General features: G+C 34.2%; 2 protein-coding genes across 2 annotated transcripts in view; both read left to right on the top strand.

Annotated features, from left to right (window-relative positions):
* Positions 1-866: 866 nt before the first annotated feature.
* LOC114253373 (heme transporter hrg1-A) lies at positions 867-5,052 on the top strand. Its single transcript, XM_028188242.2, has 3 exons — positions 867-1,186; positions 1,949-2,122; positions 3,133-5,052. Exons 1-3 carry the CDS (start codon positions 1,063-1,065, stop codon positions 3,288-3,290), a joined length of 456 nt encoding a protein of 151 aa, XP_028044043.2. The 5' UTR covers positions 867-1,062; the 3' UTR covers positions 3,291-5,052.
* Positions 5,053-5,242: 190 nt separating this feature from the next.
* The window catches only part of cyr (cypher), a 45,323-nt gene continuing 26,686 nt past the window's right edge, over positions 5,243-23,879 (top strand). The window contains exon 1 of the mRNA XM_028188026.2: positions 5,243-5,439. The gene's annotated coding sequence lies outside the window, so the exon portion shown is untranslated. The remainder of the gene's footprint in view (positions 5,440-23,879) is intronic.

The following is a 23,879-nucleotide window of genomic DNA, read 5'->3' as shown; positions in this document are numbered from 1 at the left end:
TGGACTACTGCTTTTGCTAGATTCTTTTTGAAATGATAGTTGTTTTCAGTACTGCCCAGTATTAATCTACGTACTAATCTCATTCAAAAACGCATTTGAGAAATTGTACTCGAATGAGTCGAGGTTAGAGATTTTAGTTAATGACTAGAAAGTTCAATAGAAACAGTAAACACTATTAAATAATAATAAAACAGCATGAAGATTACTCTTACCCTTTATTATTGGTATATGATTAATTCAAGCACGTTATTCATGAAAATAGAAAAATGTAGGGTTTTTTCGACTAATTAAATTTTATAGGTAATCAAATAGAATTTTGTTTAAAATGGTTTTACAGATTTTGTTTATAATTTTGAAGGAAAGTACTGATTTCGTTTGTGTCTTCTTCAAATGGCAACATTGCTTATCTGCTTTTATTAAAAAGAAAATGAGACTTTTTAGCGGGAACGCGAGAAGTGAAATTGTAGGATTTGTTTTATTTTGTCTATTTAGTATTTCTTCAGGTTTAAAGGTGTGATAACGGTGGTTTATTAACTGTTTAGTACCGGTGATAGTGCACAAATGTGGGAAAATGAGATAAAGCCGCTGAACGTAACTTCTCGGGATCCCCCAAAAAGTCCACTGAAAAAGTCTCAGTAAATGACCACTATTTTACTGAGATTATATTTCATCCCATATATTATCTCATCTCATTTTATTTCGTGCCATGTTTGATATTAATTAACTTTATATCATTTCGTAATATAATTTTCCAATAAAAAGTTTTCATTAAAATTAAAATAAGACTTGACCTAAAGGTCTTAGTTACCAGGTCATAAAATCCTTTAAAAAAATAATAGTGATCGTTTTCTCACAGTTTTACTTTTGTGTATTGTATTATCAAGTATCAAGTATATTAAGTGTATAATCTATGGTGTATTAGCAAACAAAGTTGAAAATAAAACAGCTGTTTCTTGTGTTTGAGAAGTGTACTCCGGGAGAGGAAATTAAGGAAAGGAGGGAGGGAGGAAATCTTCCTTATTGAAATATAAATAATCTCATACTGAGTGACAATTATCAAATATGTTACGTACTAAAATACATATAGCGCTAAGTTCTATTGGACTTGTTTTGGGTGTATCCGCATTTATATGTTTTTGCATTGTATACGCTAACATAGAAGCTGGAATGTGGGCACTGCTGTCAGGTATTATACAATAGAACTACTAACCACTGCTATTTCATTGTAACCGTAACCCATAGTTTGCGATTAAATAAGTGAAACGTTTTATAAGGAAATTTCCTTATAAATATGCATAATTAGGCAAGTTTCGTGTCCGACAGACATTTCGGAATAGCAAAGAGGACTGTAGAAGGAACTTATGAACTAATAAGTAATTAACGAATACATATAACTATACTACATTTCTCAAACTTTCTTAAGAAGAGAATTCACCCATTTTTGCAGTTTAAACAAGTTGAAACAATGCCGTCACTCTTCCATGGCTTGTTTGACTAATAACAAGAAATTTGAATTACTATTTACTCATCTAAATGTTTATAAAATGTGTACCATGTAGATTCTGGCTAATAGGCCAGTTCTCAGAATAGTTACTGGGGAATGGTAGAGAAAATTATTACAAGTTGATTGAGGGTACTATTGTTACTATGAGATTTCACAGAGAATTAGTAGCTGCAACTCAACCAAGGCAGGATATCCCAATCTACTGATGATAAAATGATCAGGCTGTAACTGTGCTTGATCTTGTCAATTTGCATTATTTAAGTCCGACTTTTATTAATCTCAAATTAATCATTCTAAATATATTTTGTACATATATATCGACTGAAACACTCTTAGAACAAAGTTCAAAATCAAATTACACTGTTTCCATACAAGTATTTTCTACTTCTTCTTGTAACTATTTGGAAGTTTTATAAGTAATTAATTGCTTTTCCTGATTTGTAGGAATAAATGCCGGCCTAGCTTTAATGCTTCATTGCCACTATTTAAAGGCATCTCTCCATGTAAACTTTTCGAGAAAAAGCCTTCAATACATTGGGGATATTGGCATTATTGGCTTTGTGGCTGGTGGTGCTCTGATGATCTTCTACATATTCTTGGAAATATATTATCAAACTGGTAAGGATAGTAATTGTTTGAAATTACACTCTCATCTCTTTTTTAGCATAGCAGCATCAACCACTGATTTTTGAAAGTCATTTTTTATAACTTAAATTAACTATTACCATTGATGATACATCAAACAGTGTAACAAAGCCATCAGAACTCTAATTTTCATATAATTAATTTTCTTTTATCTCTGGCTGAGGCAGTTGTTGTCTTCATAGTCTTTAAAAATTGTGTCAGAAAATTTTATCAGTATAAATAGGTTCAATGACATTTTATCTTGTTAAAAATATTTTATTAATCTCATATGTGAAGTAAATCAAAACAAGTTATAATGAACCTATATTTGCATAGTTTTAAAGTTTTTTTTTCTCTGACATATTTAGTGGCAACTTGTTTTGTGAGAACTCACAAATCCTTTGAAAGTCAGTATTCTGAAGAAGCTAGTGTACAATGTATTGAAATGAGTATTTTAAACGAAAGTTTGAAGCTACATTTATCATATTAATGAAATATCAATGAAAATAGAATGAATGAAATATAATGTATAAAAATCATTGAAAATTTTCCACATTATTAATTCACTCTGGTTTTTCCGATTACAAAAAAGGAGGAGGTTCTCAATTTGACTAGATTTTTTTAGTGTTATACCTCAAAACTTAGATCTAGATGAACCGATTTTGATTATTCTTTTTTATTTGAAATCTGTTGCTTGTCACATAACTGCATAGTCCCATTTAAATTTTAACACAATCAAAATTGAGTTTTCCTTAATAATGCATATTTAATTGACTTTGACTGCATTGATAATATTCTTATTTGATTACTTAATATTCCTTTTTTTGTTAAATTCAGTTTTTTTGCTTTGTATTTTTTTTTTGAACAAAAGTTTGTATGATTTGTGTGACAAATATGCAAGTATTTTCTCTACTAGATCTGGAAAATGTAATGAATTTAAAGATACTATGATTTTAGAATTAATAATAGCTTGGCTCAGAACTGATTTTAAGTGTTCATTTCAGATGTTACACCAATAGAAACGAGCATTATAATTAGATTAGTATGGTCATTTATGATGACCAAATGGGGGATCATGTTGTATTGGACCACGAAGAAATATCTTAAGACATATAACGATCATCAACTGTTTTCTGAAAATCCTAACATTGAAGAAACGTAATTCCAAGCTATACAATACTATCTTAATAAATTGTTCTCGAAAATGAAATTATGTATGAGAACTATATTTATGTTTTAGAAATAATATGAAGGATTAATTAATGAATAATAACAGTATTCTTTTCCTACTCTCTCATAAATTTTGAGTTCACTTTCAGGAATTAATGATTGTACAATGATATTCCTATGTTGATGGCATGATTTATGAATTTTTATTTCACACTATTATTATTTACCAAAAATAGTTATGCTGATTAAATAGTGAAATGTGACACACTTTTTCGCATCAGAGTCTTAAGATTTACTTCTCGAATGAAAAACTGTAATATAAATAAATATATTTGATTAATATGTATGTCCTATGCAAATATATTTAAAAAATATATATTATTAGTAAGCTATGGGTTTGTGATGTTGCATTTGATTAATTTAGGAATGGGCATGTCTCTTCAGGGTGCGGAACAACTTGCAATGAAACAAATCTATTTAATACTAAATAGGTCGTTTTTGTACCTTTTGCTTTTGTTGAACCCGAGAAAGCCTATTATGGATACATTCATACTACTTATGAGTGGGGTTGGATAGGAGTCAGAATTTGTCCTAAGGCATATGAGGTGACAGAGAGACTGCATGTTATGGAGAGCCCTAGTTTTGGTGTAATTACAAAAAAAACGATATTCTCAATGCTATCTTTCATTATTAGATGTTCCAGAAGTGTATATTTTGGATTGATTTATCGAATTTGAATGGAATTTATAGATTTTAAGAAATAAATACTTACCCCCTAACAATTAAAATTGAGTGAATGTGGGTGTTGTGAGAAAATTAGTTATGCATATAAACGTCAGTAAAATAAATAGTTTTGAACTATGTGTTGGTAATTTTTCTTATTTCTATAACCATGATTATCTGTCTCGTTCTTCTATTTTACGTAACTACTTTTATGTCTCTTTATAACTATTGTATGAATTTGGATTGAATTTATTTGAAAGCGTTATAATGCTCTGTAAGGGTAGACGAATGAGGTATATACTTTGTACGTAGCTTCAGTATTTTGAATAGAATCTGTGAATATTAGTGTGATGAAATAATCGGAGTAGAGACCGCCGTTTTGCCCAGTGCTACCGCGAAATTGTGGAGCATTGCGGAGTGATCGATTCTTTAAATGAAATCGGGCCTTCACCCTCAAGACATAAGGCGGCATTTGCAATGTAGTTTCCGGTAATCACTAAACTACCCACAAACTATACCAATAAAACAAATGCGTCACATTAAAACTCGCTCGCGTATCTCGATTTGTGTCGAAAAATATGAAGTATTGTATCAAGGGTTTATTATTAAGACCACGCTACTATCACTATGCAGGTATTTGTTATACGAAGAAATTATTTCTGTTTTGTTTTCATTAATTTGACGCAGTTTTGCAAAGCGGACGCAATCCAGATAACTTTTGCCAGTTGCTTTTTTATTATTATTGTTGATTGTTGCTTATACCAAAATTATTTTGTTCGTCTTTTATGATAGGCTATGCTCAATAACTTAGTTAATTTTATGGCTATGAAAATAATAATGATATTACTCAAACTCAAATATTACTTAACACACATTATAAATCTTACTGATGATCAAGTATATACATATTCACAAATAATTAATGGTTTATAATTAATAATAAAACTAAACTATTTAGATTTAATGTTGTTAATATTAGAAACTTACGTGTTTAGTATGCCTTAGTAAATCAATAAATTTATTTTTCCTAATTATTGTTTTAAATGAACCCTTTCCAAAAAGAACCTATTGTATATTCTTATAATAATAACAACAAATAAGTAGTAAGTAGGCAATCTGCAAGAGCCCAGTGGGATCTGGGCAATGGCGACGACCGTCTAATATAATGAACTCAAGACTCGAGTTGTCGAGCAAAGAAATGCTCCGTTCAAGTCACTAGTCAGTTCCAAGACGAACGTGCGGTGTAACGCACGGGATACCGTTGCCCGTTGCCCACGAAAGCTTGAAGGCGCAAACAAATATATAAATGCCGGGAAAATAAACACAGTGCACAGATGATTTAAAAATTCTTTTTTTTTTCAATTTGTGCCGTACACAGAGGTCGATGTGGAATTTTTCTCAGTTAATTTGAACTAGTGGTGAGTTAAACAGGATTATTCTATTCATCCCGTCGTCTTAGACGTTATTATGGAACTAGTTTTCTGTTATGATCCAAATTAATTTGTTAAGCAGAACGCGTGTTGATTGGCGTTTTTCTTTCAGAAATCCGATGTTCACTCCTATCCGTTATTTAAATTATAGTTCACGTCTATATTTACGAGCAAAACTATTTCAGTCATCTAAAATACAAATAGTAGTTTGATACTGCAAGTAGGTACTAATGCAATAAAAAATCCACACATTAGGTACAGATACGAATAAAAATTTTGCTAGTTTTACTTTATTCAAATGAATATCTATGACTGTCAGATAGACTAACAAGTTTTCACTTAGGCATCTTTTATTTATAACTACAGAAGACACCAGTTCTGGTCCTGGTTATATTAAACAGGGCTAATTTAAAAATAAATACTCTAGTGATTCGCTAAGAGCAAAGTTGTAATCTATTTTTCTAAGAAATAAGATTTTATAATGAAATTTTATGATAACGATGTTCAAGACCTCTAACGAAATACTAAAATGGTTCGAAATAAAACTTTGCAAAGACTTAAATTAATATCATACTATTTTTTTTTATTGCTTAGATGGGTGGACGATCTCACAGCCCACCTAGTGTTAAGTGGTTACTGAAGCCCATAGACATCTACAACGAAATGCGCCACCCACCTTGAGATATCAGTTCTAAGGTCTCAAGTATAGTTAGTTACAACGGTTGCCCCACCCTTCAAACCGAAACGCATTACTGCTTCACGGCAATTTTAATTAATGAATAAAATTAGATACTTTACGGTATTTGAGAAAAGTGACCAAGGGAATAAGCTTCGACCGGGCGGGCTTTTTTTTTGTCGAGTTGTTCAGATCCTGGACAAAGGTATAGGTACTTACTTATCTTGAGAATATCAGATGTTCGACACATATTTTATGTTCGTTTATTTTGTTTCATAGCTGCCGCTAAACGAGAAAGTGTCTCGTTTATTTTTTAAAATGGTATTCTGCGACTCACAAAAGCCAGAAACTAAGAACCTTACAATATAATATGGAAAAATTTAACGACTTCGTGTTGCCTTTTCCGTTGCACAAAGTACACAGATTAAATATGATATAATGAATAAAGCCTACATTCCCCAAAGTAGAATTTTCTTCTGTGTTATTACGGGTATAAGAAACACACCTATCTAAGGCAAGGCTTACCTTAGACAGTGGGAACAGTAGTAGGGCTTCTAACCACTAGATCAAAGAAGGAATTATCATGTAACATGTGTTAGCAAACGTTTTAATTTTTTACTTTCTTTAATTTGATAACACCCATAATACTTTTAAAACACTGAGAAAAAAGATTAAGATACGCGGCTCTGTATCAGTTAAAATATATACTGTTTTATACTCATTATTTACGGAAAACGATAGGCGAACAAAATAAAATGACAATATCATCAATGTAGCCGACGTCAATTGAATATACATTCTTATCTCAAAAACTACAGGTCAGTTCTTGATAAAATTTAAACGTGACTGCAGGAGTACCTACAAGTACCAGCTTTCACAAAAATCATCAAATTTGGTTCACTTACAAATAAAATAAGTTCTGAGGTAACAGATATAAAAAAGTACAGTCGATTTTATAACTTCCTCTACAGTAACTACTATAACTACAGTTTTTTTAAGTCGGTTAAAAGTACTGGCTATGTATAATAAATGTCTAGTAAGCAAATCAGCACAAATTACCAAAGTCAGTCTTCATAATACTTGTTGAAATTTTTCAGATCATTTAAATGAAAGTCATAATTTTACCAATTCAAAATGCTTCAAACTTCTAATTAAAAAAGCTAAAAATAAATGTCCTACTTAAATCATCCCAGATTTTTCTAAACTACATCCCTAGCAACGTGTAGAAAAACCGGCTATGCGTAACGCTATTAAAAAATATTCATACGATTTCATAATCATAGTAATTCTTGATCGGTATAATCATGTAATTACCAATAATCTTAACGGAATTTTGCAATCGGTTATCTAAGAAAACACGTAAGTGTATTCGTTCCGTTCCGGCAGAGTGGTTTATCGTTTATTCAACACACAGCGAACAGAAACAGGAAAAGGAAACGTATCCAACATTATAATGAGAATTTGTCCGCTTAACAAATTTATTAAAATTACATACAATCACGTACGGAGGGAATGCAACCAAAAATTACGATTGAGTATCCCGTCCCCGTGCATGCAGTATTTGTTAATAAAAAAAAAAACTTACGCCCCAATTTGACAAAATTCCACATTGGAATAGTGTGGTGAGAGATTTGATATTATAAATATTGAATTTTTAACATTACCAAATTTGTATTGAAGTTTTCAATTTTACTGAATTCATTTAGTACTTCTTCTTCTTCTTCTTGCTTCGGTTTCCTCAATACAGAGGGTCGTGACCACCTCCTCGCAACAAGAGTTTATTGCGGACCATTCCACGCCATTTGCCTCTATCTGCCGCCGAGTGTAGAGCATCGTGAACTGTGGTGTCGAGGGTAGTGCGGATCTGGTCTGGCAAGTCGTATAATAAAATTATAAAATATGTTATAAAAGTATTTTAGAAGAGTTTAGCTATGAAAACGGTACAGTTAAAGTCAGCTTATCAAGGTTTACATACAAGTACATTATGTACTTAGAAAATTTAAAAAAAATGCTTCTGTTTGTTTCTTTGCGTTTGTGGTCTCCAGTGTTTCATTGACATACAATGTTACTTTAATTTCACGAGCATTGAATTAATATTGTAATTGATTTTCAACATCTTGGATGGTACTAATAATTATAATACCATTAAATTCACAATATATAAAAAACGTATCCCACAACATAACCCAAAAAAGTTAGTAGTGTATGCGACTTGTCCAATTTTGGTTAATGTACTCCAAACCACCGGTAATGACCGTTGTTGGAAGCCAAATGTTTTTTTATTTCGTGAAAGTTAAATAATTAGGTACCTACATCATCTGTGTCTTTGTGTGAGAGAAGCTCGCATTAAGTATATTGCGGTAGAAATATGTGTATCGGATATAATAAATTCCAATAGTAAAATAATCGAATGAAAGTTAAATCAATAAATCGCGTATGGCATAGTGCTGTGACACTTTATCTATACCTAGTATCTACGTTATAGCCGTTACAATTTCAACTTAATTGACGTTAATTAAAACCAACGGGTAGAGAAATCAGGTCGAATGCAGAGCGCATCGATACATTGCAAAAGATCCGGTGCACCAGCGCCCATTGTAACGCGGGCGTCTTCTTCGCGCCAACAATTTGTTCTTTGTGACCGCGAAGCACATATTGTTTGCTTTACGAAACACGCTTTTACCGGTCACTAATATCCAACAAAACAATGCAGACCCTACTTAGAAACAGTACAAGACGAATGGGTCAAGCAATTCCTCTTGTTAAGTCACGTAAGTCGAAGTACGTAAGGCCGCGCGACCATCGGAACGCAATATTTATGTTAATTCGGAAGATACGTTGCGTTCACTTTTTTAGCAAATCGAATTTTACAATGCAAAAGGAGTTCATGGACAAGTATTCTTGGCGATTAGACATACGTAATGGGGTTGAACGCGAGATTTGTAAGTAATTAACATTAGGACAACGCATTGAAACTGTCTCGTGCATCTCCAGCCTACTTTGTTTAGTTTGGGTTATTACGTGAACGTTTTGTTTAAGAGGACCATTTAAGATTCTACTTTCTAGACCGCTGTTTGAATGTAAATCTTGCGTTACGTGAGATTGTTTACCTCGAAAACATACTGATGGATGTTGAATTTTGCAATTGCGGTGATGTTTGACCGCGAGCTTGTTCGAACTCAATTCTATTATAATATTTTATTCGATTTTGATTTTATCAACATCTCTGTTTTTTTTTGCAGTTTTCTTCTTGTATTATAAGTAGTCGTATTAGCCTTACCGATGTGTTACTTAGCTTACTACAAAATTAAATTAGTTTGATTTAAGGTCTTTGCCATTTGCGTGTTATCAATAAAACATATATCCAAATATATGTACGAACTTTAAAAACTAGAAATTCCGAATTGCATCGTAAATATAAATCAACATTCGAGATTAACAATGAGCTTCGCAAATTTTAATGCACTGATAGTTTTGTCGACTAATTGCCTCTCTTATTAAAATATAAGTTAGGTAATATTAAACGTGCCATTGAAATGGAGATTGGCTTGCTTCGAATGCTCTTCACACGGACGCACGCTTTCGCAGATTACGCAAACTGTTACCACGTACTATAACTACATTTATTTCGATGATAAAAGGGAAAATTTTATTTGAGGAAAATTTTAGATTTTACATTTAAAAACACTTTCCCAGATGATGTGTCATTTTTGTCCCAAATTAATGTTTCAAGCTTTTTAATGCACAAATTAACTGCCTAATAATTACTGGAGGATTTTTCTGGTAGAAATTGCTCTCTGCAAGTTGGACTGAACGCGTATTGCTTCACAACAAGAATACCAATTCAATTGTTGCAGATAATCCTCCACTAAGGTAGGTAAGAAATTTGCAGTAGTAGAGTTTGGCAGGAAATTAAGTGCTAAGTCGTCGTGGTCTAAAGAATAAGACGTCCGGTGCATTCGTGTTGAGCGATGCACCGGTGTTCGAATCTCAGGCGGGTACCAATTTTTCTAATGAAATACGTACTCGACAAATGTACACGATTGACTTCCACGGTGAAGGAGTAACATCGTGTAATAAAAATCAAACCCGCAAAATTATAATTTGCATAATTTTTGGTGGTAGGACCTCCTGAGATTCCGCGCTGGTAGGTACCACCACCCTGCCTATTTCTGCCGTGAAGCAGTAATGCGTTTCGGTTCGAAGGGTGGGGCAGCCGTTGTAACTATACTTGAGACCTTAGAACTTTTATGTCAAGTTGGGTGGCGCATTTACATTATAGATGTCTATGGGCTCCAGTAACCACTTAACACCAGTTGGACTGTGAGCTCGTCAACCCATCTAAGCAATAAAAAAAAAATCGTGATAATGCTACGGCCGACTCACGGAGAATCCGTTTCAAGAACTTGAAAAGGTCGGTGCGGTGCTTCACATCCCTGCTAGCTATTTACTAAATATGTACTAGGAATACCTTGCTGTGCCGTTGTACTGTTAAAAATGAGACTCAGATCTCATGTCACAAGCCGTGAGCTCGTCCACATATATAAGCATTAAATAAATTAAAAAAAAAACACACACACACACACACACAATCGTATACATATATATACAATTATGTATAGATTGTATGTATTTTTTGTATGTGCTTGTTTGTGTCTCGTGTCTACATTTATTGCCTTTATTGGAATATATATGTATGTATATAGGTATTTGTGTGTTAAATTTATGTTTCATTTTTTTTATTTTTATTGCTGAGATGTGTGGACGAGCTCACAGCCCACCTGGTGTTAAGTGGCCACTGGAGCCCATAGACATCCACAACGCAAATGTGCCACAAACCTTGAGATATAGTTCTAAGGTCTCAGTATAGTCACAACGGCTGCCCCACCCTTCAAACCGAAACGCATTACTGCTTCACTCCACAAATAGGCGGAGCGGTGGTACCTACCCGTGCGGACTCACAAGAGGTCCTACCACCAGTAAAAAACAAGAGGTCCTACCACCAGTAAATGCGTATACCATTATTTTCTGTTCTGCTTACAAATACATTAAGTGTAATAAATACATACAAATAGGAGTTTCATAGTCAAATATCGATTTATTTTTTCATCGAATAAGCTGCGTGGTGTACGCAAGGTCGCAACGAAAGAGGACACTTCGTTTGAATCGATGTTTTTGTTCGTTTAATTGCCATCATTAATTCTGTAATTCATGATTGTAAGCTTTTGAGCGTGATGCACGAATGTTGAGTAAGGATTTAAAAAGGTAAAGAAGTACTCATTACTAAATACTTTGGAGCCAGTTTGGTGGGAATTCTATTAAACATATTGAATACCTACAAAATATTCCTCATAGACCTATAAAGTAATAGTCCTACGTTCTGAAATCACAATGACATATCGTCGCTGTCAAACCAAAATCTGCTATGTGCAAAAACTATTTTGAATTAACGAGTAAAAACATTTTCGTATAAAATTTTATATGAAGGTGAATTTTGTAAGAACTATATCAAATGAAAGCTATAGATAAATATTAAAGCTATAGACACATAACAGTTTTTTTATACGGTAGGTAGGGCTGTGAACTATACAAAAAGGTCAAAAAGTAAAAATCTTAAAAAGTGCACATAGCAGATTATTTTAGTTTGACAACGACGATATGACAGTTATGACATTTTCTTATCGACAGTTTGTCTGGAAGATCATTCAAGTACGTTTTTTACATTTTCTGCATTGGTAACTAATTTTATTATTAAAATTGCATTATTATTCGTGGTAAGGTGTATTGTCGGTCCGCACAGGTAGGTATCGGGATCCAGCACTTTTCGGCTGCGAAGCAACCGTGTTTTCCGATTTGAAGGGTTGCCCACTTCGATAAAGCGGCACGACACGAGAACCCTCTCATCGTGGCCGCCGGTAACTACATTCCCGATCCTACGGACAGAATGGAAAGCAGTCGACGTCGCCCAAAACACGTCATCTCAGATCCTCCCGATCCACTAACGGTGCTTTTAGGTACTTCAAGCACCAGTCACCGTTCTCGTCGAACCCGTCGCTTGCGACGAAGGGCTCGACGAGTAAATTAACTCTCAGACACAGCCCACAGAGTTTCTCGCCGGATCTTCTCAGTGGGTCGCGTTTCCGATCCGGTGGTAGATTCTGCGAAGCACGGCTCTTGCTAGGGTTCGTGTTAGCAACGTCATCAGGTTTGAGCCCCGTGAGCTCACCTACAAACGTTAGGGTTACGCTGAAATAGCCTCTCAAGGCTCTCAGCTTAGGTAGGAAAAAAAAAAAAAAAGATTTGAAGGGTTCCGATTTGCGCTAATTAATTTCGAAGTCACATTACAGGATGGGCGGCAGTAATCACGTTACGATATCTATGGATTCTAGGATCCACTTAGCACTAATAAGGCCCCCAATCGTTCATTCATTAAACACAAAAAGGTAGTGCTTGTAATATGTATGTAAATTTGAAATTTTGACCGCATTCCTGAATATAGCAGAATTATTACAGAATTAACGTACCAATGTGAGCTTAAGTTTTTGGTCGGCAACAGATGAGCGAGCAAACGCAAACAACAAAAGACAAATGAGGTGGTTTTCTAGAAACAACATCACCGTTCATATTACAAATAAATGTATGATCAATTTTTGGGGTAACTCGAACAAAACCGTTAAAAAAGTACTTAGCGTATCTAATCATTGCATGGTATTATGTATTTGCGTTGATTACGAACGGTGAACATCATAAGACTCATTTCCTTGGTTGTAGCACTAAAAAATGACGGTTAGTGAAGCAAGACATTCCTTGGATGCGGGGCGGACTCGCTCCTACTGTCCGTATAACGGTGATCCCATTAGATGCCGGCTATGCGGATGTATACGAGGACTAGCACCTATTTACTGAACGTATGGCAGAACCGTAAGCTACATTTACAAGTGTGCTCATGTTAGTTGGTCCCGACATGTCAATATTTATCAGGCATGCCGTGGTTAGGGCTTTTTAAAACAACATTATCGCTATTGAAAACGTGAAACAAAGATGACCGGAAGCGAAAAAGGGTTCTTGGATTTTTTTAATTAATCAAAATTCGAGCACATGCGTTTAGTTTCAGAAAAATACTCTGTTTGTATCTAGTGTTGTGTAGTTAATACCACTTTTACGACTTAATCTCGCATTTACTATTTTCATTTTGTTAATTAAGGTTTAATTTCGCGTTTATTATTTTCATTTTATTATTCCTACCTTTTTAACTGTTTGCAAGTAATCGTGGTCACGGAAGACCATGGTGTTGTTCGTCTCTTGCTATTAGTTCTTTCTGTGTGCAAAGAATGTCGAGAAATAATTCTTATAGAAAAATTGAGGGTAGTTAACAAAATAATATTTTAATGAGATTAATTTGTATATAAAAGTAGTCTACATTATGTTCTTAACTCGCGGGTACTGTCGAAATTCGTGATTCAAATATAATTATTCACACTCCGCAACTATTGTCATACGATAATAAACTTCTTAATAGGCCTAGTTTCAAACATGAGTATAGTACTATACTTAGATATTCTAGTGATGACATAATCTGTATGTTTATTTTTACTGGTGGTAGAGTGCAGTGAGTCCGCACAGGCAGATGCAGCCATTGTTCCTATTTCTTCTTATTCTGCAAAATTTCGACCTCAAAAGTCCGTTTGTTAATAATTAAAAATAAACTTCCTGCTAGTTTAACAATATTAACGATAAAACAATACGATCCGGCTCAGAAACAGACAATCTCGTTACAAAATTCCATAAACGGTATCTTAATAGCGAACTAAAATGGCTACAGTGCATTTATGTTATCAATTCAATAACCCATTGTAACCGAGTATAAAGCTCTGGAAATTACTATCTTAGATCACGTGTACTATTAGTTGTGTGGTAGAAAGTTTACGACAAAATAAACAAAAATTAAGATTCTCACTTCCTAGTTGGGATCCATTTGAAACAGTCGTTTGTAAAATAAACGGAACAAAATCATTGTTATTAGATATCAAATATTATGAAAAGCCTTTTTTTTCATTTTGCAGGCAATGAACAGAAAGTCAAAGACAAAAGAATTTATTACTGAAATTTCCATTATCGTCCAATAGTTGCTAAAAAAAGATAAAGTGTTACGATTACCATGAGTCGTAAGCATAATTAAAAATATTTTTACAACTTAGACCCCCGTTCACAATTTTCGTCTACGACTAAGTGGAATATAAGAAACGTGAGATTAAAACGGTAAAAGTAATTTGTTCAAAAATATTTTACAATATAAACATATGAATCTTGCTAAATTACCAATCTTTAATCGTGGAAATCGTGGAAAAATTTAAACGTACAGTTCAAAACAAATTAATTGTGTTTACTTTTCCCGCCACCTGAATTCGAAACACGTCAAATTCTTCCATGTTTGCTAATGTCAAAGATTTTTGCAGATTAGTTTTACTAATATTTCAAAATACCAAGTACGATCCTGCATGGAAGATGCGAGTTTAAAACAATGCGTTCAGGTTGATTGCACTTGACTATGAACAAGGTTCGCTATACCGCGGGCTCTGTACTTCCGCAATCGGTATCAAGGTTGTAGCGCTGAGTTAGCTATCTTCTGTTCAACGTGAAAGTACGCTTTATTCGATTATAAAGACTACTAAAAAATATAATATACAGTAACCGCGGCTGTTGCTCAGCGATGTCGTGATTCCGCTCAATTAACAAAAAAAAAATAGGTTGTCTAAAATGTAGGTATACATTGAATGCCCCTTAAGCCGATATCTTCAAAAAGTCTTGCTTTAATTTGCTTCAGTTTGTTTCTAGTTATTATTTTGACCAATACCATCTTTAGCATTGGTTTTTGAGATGAACTCCTATTCACGGTATTTCCTGGGACATATCACGTCTCGAGATTTGCAGGGATTCCTTTACGACAGGCCGTAGTTTGTTTAAACTTGCTTAATCGATAATCTGTATTTTAAAATGATTTTATTCTCAAACAATATTAATGATGTTTATAATTAAGAACGAACTCGCGATATTGATAATTGACCTTTTGACATCAAATGAAAAAATACGTCATAAGTTTTAAATCGAATACGAGATTGTTTAGCATTTAATAAAAACGTCTTTTCACAAAGATTATTTAAGGGCTTTTCTAGAAAACATTTTGAGACAGAATGGACAGAGCTTAATTGGAACCTAATTGGCCAGAATTGTATTGAGTTTTAGTCTGATCTATAGCTGTTTAGGTATCGCATGAACGCGAAGATTCAGCTATGGATAAATTTTATTGCAGCAATTGTTTGGATAATTAAGACGTCGAGTGATGTTCTGTGCAGTAAACGAAGGTTGTAACCTTGCTGAAGCCCGCAATAATTGATATTAGCGTTCTATACATGAAATTTATTGCCTTGGATGGAAACATGGATTTTATACTATCGCTAATCGCTACAAATCTTGGGATACATATGATGTCTCAATCACGTCTATCAGAAATGAGAAAGGCTTCATAGTTAGGCTTTCCAGTGCCCCTGGCATTGCTGACTTCACTGAGCCACGTTAAATACCATCAGGTGGACCGTAGCTTTGTCTGTCTACAAGAGCCATAAAAATATTATTAATTAAATGTGAACCGTACCGAACAGTAATAAAATTACTTGATAAGCGTTTGTATTTCTTAAATTACAATCGTATAGAATTGTTAATTATTAATCATTTCAAAACTGATATCGTTACTGATTCAATTTGAGTTAACTTTTACGCGTTCGAGAACGTTAGGCCTAATGGATAAGACGTCCGGTGCATTCGTGTTGAAGCGATGCACCGGTGTTCGAATCCCGCAGGCGGGTACCAATTTTTCAAATGAAATACGTACTCAACAAATGTTCACGATTGACTTCCACGGTGAAGGAATAACATCGTGTAATAAAAATCAAACCCGCAAAATTATAATTTGCGTAATTACTGGTGGTAGGACCTCTTGTGAGTCCGCGCGGGTGGGTACCACCACCCTGCCTATTTCTGCCGTGAAGCAGTAATGCGTTTCGGTTTGAAGGGTGGGGCAGCCGTTGTAACTATACTGAGACTTTAGAACTTGTATCTCAAGGTGGGTGTAAATAAAAAATAAATAAAAAAAGTTCTGTATGAAATATTTATTGAAACATTTTCGTTATAACATAAATATGTACTTTCTCATTTGCATCGCTCGATATTCGCTCGATATTTCAATCAATTAGATCTTGTGAATAATTTAAATGAACGATGTTTGTTAGTACAAAATTACGAGGTTTTTTGACAAACAAATAAAGGCACAACGTCCTTAGTGCGAGTTTTTTAATGTTTTTTTTTTTTTTTTTTTATTGCTTAGATGGGTGGACGAGCTCACAGCCCACCTGGTGTTAAGTGGTAACTGGAGCCCATAGACATCCACAACGTAAATGCGCCATCCACCTTGAGATACAAGTTCTAAGGTCTCATTTATAGTAACGACGGCTGCCCCACCCTTCAAACCGAAACGCATTACTGCTTCACGGCAGAAATAGGCAGGGCGGTGGTACCTGTCCGCGCGGACTCACAAGTGGTCCTACCACCAGTAATTATCATCATAAGTGATTTTTGGAAAATTACTCTTATATTATATTTTCGACAAGAGGATTTTTAAAACCTCTGATTATTAATTTGGTAATTTGTTTAAATAATTTTGGGTTTAACGAAGAACGAAACATGACTTTTTTATATACTAGTGTTTAGATTAAACATAAATCGCAATAAAGAATTCCGAATAAGAGTTCAACGGTTCATATTTTCAAGATTAATGCTTTTGCGAGTCCAAGCCATTCACGGAGTTAATTTTTAATTATGTTCTCACGAGCTTCCTGATCGTAATCTTGCTTCGTTTGTACGTACTGACAGTTTTTTTCTCCCGACGATTTGCCATTTCATTTCAGTACATTCACCGTTTTAATGAGCACGCTAAATCTAAATTGTTTGTTTTCGACTTAGATTTTAATTTTTGACTGTTATGTTACGTTTTCTTCTGGATGTTGTACTTCTGTTGGAATGAGTTCACTTTAAGCCGGATTTTTTTTCAGTACCTATTGTACTTTTTTTTATTGCCCTTGTAGGCAGACGAAAATATGGCCCACCTGATGGTGAGTGATTACCGTCGCCCATGGACTTCAACAATGCCAGGGGCAGAGCCAAGCCGCTGCCTACCGCAAAATGTCTCATGTTTTATCGGAACACTTAGAAACAACAGCTTAAATTCTGCTCGTCGCCTAGCTATACTGTTGTTGTAACCTTCTTTTCCATATTCCATTATTTGAAATATACTTCGAACACATTGTCATTTTTACCATCTATCATTATTATATTTTATGCTATGTCTTGAAAACATTGTTTTATTATATTGGCGACGAGGATGGGACAATAACAACTTCAAAGGATCATATACTCACAAAAGTTTGTCAAAATTTAAAAACCGGCTGGAGAGAATCAGAATACAATCCAGAAATGAAACAATTCTACAGAAACCGGACTGAATTATCTGTGGAGAATAAGATACTCATGAGGCAAGGACGCATCGTTATACCTACAGCACTCCGAAAAGCCATTCTTACATACCTTCATCGAGGACATCCTGGCATTTCTGCTATGAAAGCACTTTCACGTTACTATGTTTGGTGGCCTAACCTTGACGAAGACATAGAATTATTTGACAAGAAATGTATCAGATGCCAACAGAACCGCCCTTGTAATCCTGAACTTCCTGTATTTTCCTGGTCCATACCAGAAGAAGTATGGGAGAGAATCCATATCGACTTTGCTGGACCGTTCGAAGGATCGTATTGGTTGGTATTGTGCGACGCTCTCTCCAAATGGGTGGAAATACGACCGATGAAACACATCAACACCAGATCACTTTGTCTTACATTAGATAACATATTTTGTACATTTGGTTTACCAAAAATGATTATATCCGATAATGGACCTCAATTTACATCTTATGAATTTAAAGAATATTGCACAAAACAATCTATTTTACATGTCACATCATCTCCATATCATCCTCGGACAAATGGGCTGGCAGAACGTTTAGTCAGAACATTCAAAAATAGAATGGCATCGGTAGACAACACAAATCTCGAGCGCCGACTATTAGAATTTTTGTTTACATACAGAAACACTCCGCACTCGTCCACTGGTAAATCTCCAGCTGAGATGATGTTTGGACGACAATTGAATTGCATACTTTCCAACATTCGGCCAGACAAAAGAAGATTAATGCAGTATTTACAAGTAAAAGAAAACATTCGTACCACATCACCGAGTTACCGACCAAGTGACCAAGTATATATTAAAACACGCAATGATAAAATATGGGAACCAGCGGTAATTACATCCCGAAAACATAAATATTCATATATTGTTTCAACACCAGGAGGACTAGAAAAACGAAGACACGCTGATCACATCAGGCCACGCGAGTCCTCCACCTTAGAAACCCCGAGGAATGAAAGGGCGCATTCTTCTATGCTGCCGGCGACTGCTTCTCCAGACATTGGAATGGAAACAACAATTAACGAAAGGCTAACTAAAAACAAGAATTCGGCAGCAGTACCATTACCTACACCGCAGTCGCCTACAAATGTACAAATTTCTCCAAATTCACCTCCACAGCATTCGAAGTTATACTCCTCACCTGCTCCGGTCCCCACTTCTGTGCCATTTGCTCCGCGTCGAAGTAATCGACGTATACAGGCACCCCGCCGTCTGATCAACGAGATGTAGATGGGGAGGAATGTTGTAACCTTCTTTTCCATATTCCATTATTTGAAATATACTTCGAACACATTGTCATTTTTACCATCTATCATTATTATATTTTATGCTATGTCTTGAAAACATTGTTTTATTATAACTGTTGTTGTACTCTACTACTGTACTGTACTCAACTCCTACTATTGGCAAATAGGAATTAGAACATAGGTTTTTGTGGCAAAAATATGCAGAACGCTGGTACAAACATACCTGCGAATATGGTATGAATACAAATTACGTTCTTCCACATAATACATTCGAAAATTTATTCTAAAATTTTAATAACCATTTGAGAATAATAAACGCGAGATTAAACCGTAAATGTGGTGTATATTTTAAAACTATAATTTATTTCATAAAGTGAATTAACACTATCATTTGTTTGTGAAGCTACAATATTTTGACTACTAATTACGTTGTATATAAAGAAAAGTATAATATCAATGAAAAACGATAATTTTCTGTATCATTTTAGGCCACGTTAGGTAAGTACCATAAATACAGATTGTCATTGATTTTCGTGTGAAATACTTTGGAATTCTGGAAGCTTCTCTCCTCAGTACCTTCACTAACGGTTAGTCCCTTCCAGTTTCTTAAACTAGTAGGTAAAGTAAATTTCGAAGCGCCTTCATAAATTAACATAAGCGCTCCCTTGTTTGTTCACAGATTGTCGGTTACGTGCACACGAGAATTTGTTTATGTATGTCAAACTATAGTATTTGGTTTCGAAGACAATAAAACTTAGTGTTGCTATATATAATAGTGCAAGGCTTTGATTTTAAATGATCAAAAATATAATAAACACTTTACCATTAAAGATTTTAACAAAATCGTTTTTGGCATTAGTAATGAAACGGCAAATTAAACGAAACTGTTTTAAAAGTTTAATGTATAATTGATTAACCTAAATGGAACACCATTGTTTATTTGCAAAGCTCTATATTAATATTTGTTTAATAATCACATACTTCGTAACCAAATAATCTAAAGCAAATGCTGATAGCGGACGCCTTCTCAGTGAGCGCGAGTTTGTAGATCCTGCGCGTCAATTGAACTTTGATTATGATAACATTAAGTGCTTCGTAAAAATGTTGGTAAAAGTTTTAAATTTTATAATCGCGATTTCTTAAATAATACGCATCAAAATTACTAACAATATCTACATTTTCCGTAACAGTCACCCGATATTCGTAACACGACCGGTCCTAACATTTTATTACAGTGTAACGCTTTTTTTTTTTATAAATCTCATCTATCCGTTTATGATATTGAGAATTCAAACAGCTATCTCGGCTCACATGCAATTGAGCCATAAATCATCGCAGCTCACAGAATTCCGTGTACAAGCAATCTTATAAATCTGTGTTAGGCCATAATACTCTGAGCCGAGTCGTAAAGCAGTTTCAGCTTGTCATCGCGACACGGTCACGGCCAGCTAACGGTTAGCCCTAGAAAAGGGACGCCGCTCACGCTGTTACAGTAACGCTACTTATCGGTAACGTAACGCTTGGGATGTTTCTAGTGCTTTTATCGAACTAGTCCCTAACGGCACCTCTATAGAACAGTAACGAACGCGGATTGTTTTATGCACTATGTCACAATTACAAGCACATCCCGTTTTAGTGACGAAGTGTTTTTAATTGTTTTAACATGTCAATACCTTGAATGTCAGTCGATTTGCTCGTTGCCTTTGTAATTTTTTGCACATGTTTTTGTAACGAAATCACCTCCCGCCTACCGGTCACATTTTCGTAGAAAGTTGTTATGCTTCTGAACAATAAGCAATCACGTAGTATCAATCGTATCTTGCTCCTATTTCATACCTTTCCCGACTTTCTCCAAGTAGACACGAGCTCGAGAATCTTTGGGTCACAGGCACGGGGTCGGCCCGCTGTGCACATACTAATCAATAACGAGCACATTCACAGCTTTGAACTTTAAAACAATAGGCACAAGGTCGTTTCACCTGAAACTATGAGGGCGTTCCTAAAGAGATGTACTGTTTTTGATACGTGATTGGAGTGAAGAATCATATGAAGTGAGTTAGGGGGACCATGACATTCGATTGTAATGACTCTTTGAAGTTGTCCGTAGAGATGATAAAAATCGTATAATCAACTGCATTCGACCTTTCAGCTTTAGTTTTTTTTATTCCTAATTTGAATTTGGTGGTGGAGTAGTTAGCGCCTCTGGCTGTTGCCCGAAGGCCGTTGGTTCGATTCCCACATCAGGCAAACATTCATGTAATGAAAAGGGTTGTTTGCTCTTTGTCTGGGTGTTTATTATATAAATGTAAATATTTAAACGTATGTATATAAAAAAATAATTCAGCAGATAAAGTATTTCCAATGTTTGCAATTCTAATAATATAAAATAAGCTCATTGTGCAACGTAAATATTTATAATAACATAATCTGTGGTCTTATAAACGACAGCCCTAAGCTGCGTAAAATTATAGATATTAATTACAATACCAATCGTTCATCGTTCATTACAATATGTCTGTATTTTACATCTACGTCGTTTTACTGTACTGCTTTGAGGGAAAAGAGATTTGAATACATTTCAATTAACATTCTATTAGTGGTACATAACTATAAGCAATTAAACTCGATAGAGGATCTACTACGAATTGTGGTCTTAAAAAAACCCGCCTGAGACATTAATAGTACCGGTGACAGTGACCGTTAGCATTACATATTAGCTAATAAGTCAAAAGATAATTATCAAAACGGAAGATAACGTAATACTGATATAAACACCGTAAGATACCGAGACCGTATCTTAAGTTTATGGTTCAATAAATTCACTTTTGTATTTACTACTTCCTATATTTAATACATCAAGATCGAGAATATTAATTGAACATTATGAAACACGAGAGAGAGAGGCCTTTTACGTAGAACGTTTAAAGCAACCAATTTTGTTTACTTTATTAATTTTCACAAAATACGTACCTACGTAAGTATTATCATAACGTTTACTAAAAAGTAAACTTGCTTGTTATGTAAAAATCATAATAATTTATTTTACATAAATGTTTCACCTTTTTTTTTGGACCCAACACTAAGTGTTATTTGCCACTTTCAAAATAAAGGTTTCATATTGTATAATGAAAGTTTCCAGAATTAAAAAAATATATTTTTTTTTTGGTTCGTACGTGTCAACTCCTTTTGCCTCTAATCCTGATATAGTAGTTCCGGACCCCTTAGTAGCAGAATGAGGCGAGGGTACCGTACAATGGGGTAAATAGGGACAAAATCGACCTTCAGATTGAATTTTAAAATAGTTCCAATTAAATAGTCACTGCTCAACCAAAGAAATAAGTTGAGTCTTGAACGTACCTAGGTGATAAAAACCGTTACATTATTTTAATTATTCATTTTAAAGAAATAATCGGTAAAATAATGGCCGTCCCAATTTACCCAGCGTCCGGGGTAAATTGACACGGTTAAGGGTTAAATTGGGATATTTGTAAGGGTTGTCAACTCGCAGTACTGCGATATATAGGTAGGTGCCATATAATTATTTATATGGACCGAAATGATGAATACAATCCATAATTTAAGCACAATACACAACATAGTGTAAATTAAGCTGGTTTCTATTCCGAAGCGATGTGACGTGAATGATAATCAACAATACAATGATCAAAAAAGTATGTGCATGTTATATTTTAGAAAATTATTATTTAATTTCCTTAAAAATCACAACTCTGAAACAAAATCATAAAATAGAATAAAAAATAGAAAACAAAAGGACTGGAAATGCAATAATACAATTTTATTTAATCAACATTTTCAAAATAATCTTTGAGCAAGAGTAAGATATCAGGTGAATAAGATAAAAAAACAGCTTTATCTGATTACTGCCAATAATAACAAAAATAAAAGAAATTCTTTCTAAGCCAAATAACTAAACTCAATTAATTCACTCACTCATAATTGGATATCTCGGATTTTTAATTAATGTTACATTTAAAATCTGAGGCCTGTTTTTATTTGTGTGTGTTCGTTGTGAATGTTAACAAAATCATGATTCAATGCGTGAATAGATTCTGAAATAACAAAAGTTTTGATTCGTTTGAGTTCTTTTAACTTTTAATTTTTTTTATTGCTATAAAGAACATACGACCGGGCAGATATTACAAGGTAAATGTCGCGAAAAAAAAGTAATTATATATATACTTTTCTTTTACCTATAATACTTACATAAACTAACTGATAAACACATTAACCTTCTTTACATCACGCAATTAAGTGATAGTATAGGCTAAAAAATCTATTATAAGATATCAGTGACAACCCTAACAAGCCATCCCTATTTTGTCTTTTGGCGTTCCAATTTTGTGTTTTCTCGTCCCTAATTTTTCCAGTCTCGTTCCAAATTACCCTACATACGTCCCAATTTTCCCCAAAAAGAAAGGAAAAAATATACATTTTTTATTTTGTCGAAATATTGTATTTAAAATAAGAATATTGCAACTTACCGTTTGTTGTGGTATTTCCAGGTGTATTAAAAACTTATATAAACTGTGATCTTATTGAAAAAACAACGATAATATCACTTTTTTTAAAAGTTCTTTAAGCTGTTTTAAAACGCACTTTTCAACCACTATTTTAAATTTAATTTGACGAATTTTTGGGACCAACTTAACTCATGTTTAGTACTTCCATAGTTAACTTGGTTTTTCTTCTATACATTGATAAATATCACCTTAAAGAAAATTAGGTAGATTCCGTGCTACAAGTACTTTGAGAATCTTTCGCAGGTTTGTCCCAATTTACCCCAGGATCCCAATTTACCCCATGTCATGGTATTCAATGTTCGTAAATCGTAGTCTATTGATATTAAGTGCCGATATCGAACCTCTTTCGGTGTAAATTAATTGTGAAGCTTTGTTGACTATTTAACTTTA

This window comes from Bombyx mandarina, chromosome 18 (genome assembly GCF_030267445.1).
Source record: "Bombyx mandarina strain Sakado chromosome 18, ASM3026744v2".
In the NCBI taxonomy this organism is placed as follows: Eukaryota; Metazoa; Arthropoda; class Insecta; order Lepidoptera; family Bombycidae; genus Bombyx; species Bombyx mandarina.
Note: the sequence above shows the minus strand (reverse complement) of the source record. Positions and strands in the feature narration are given on the sequence as shown.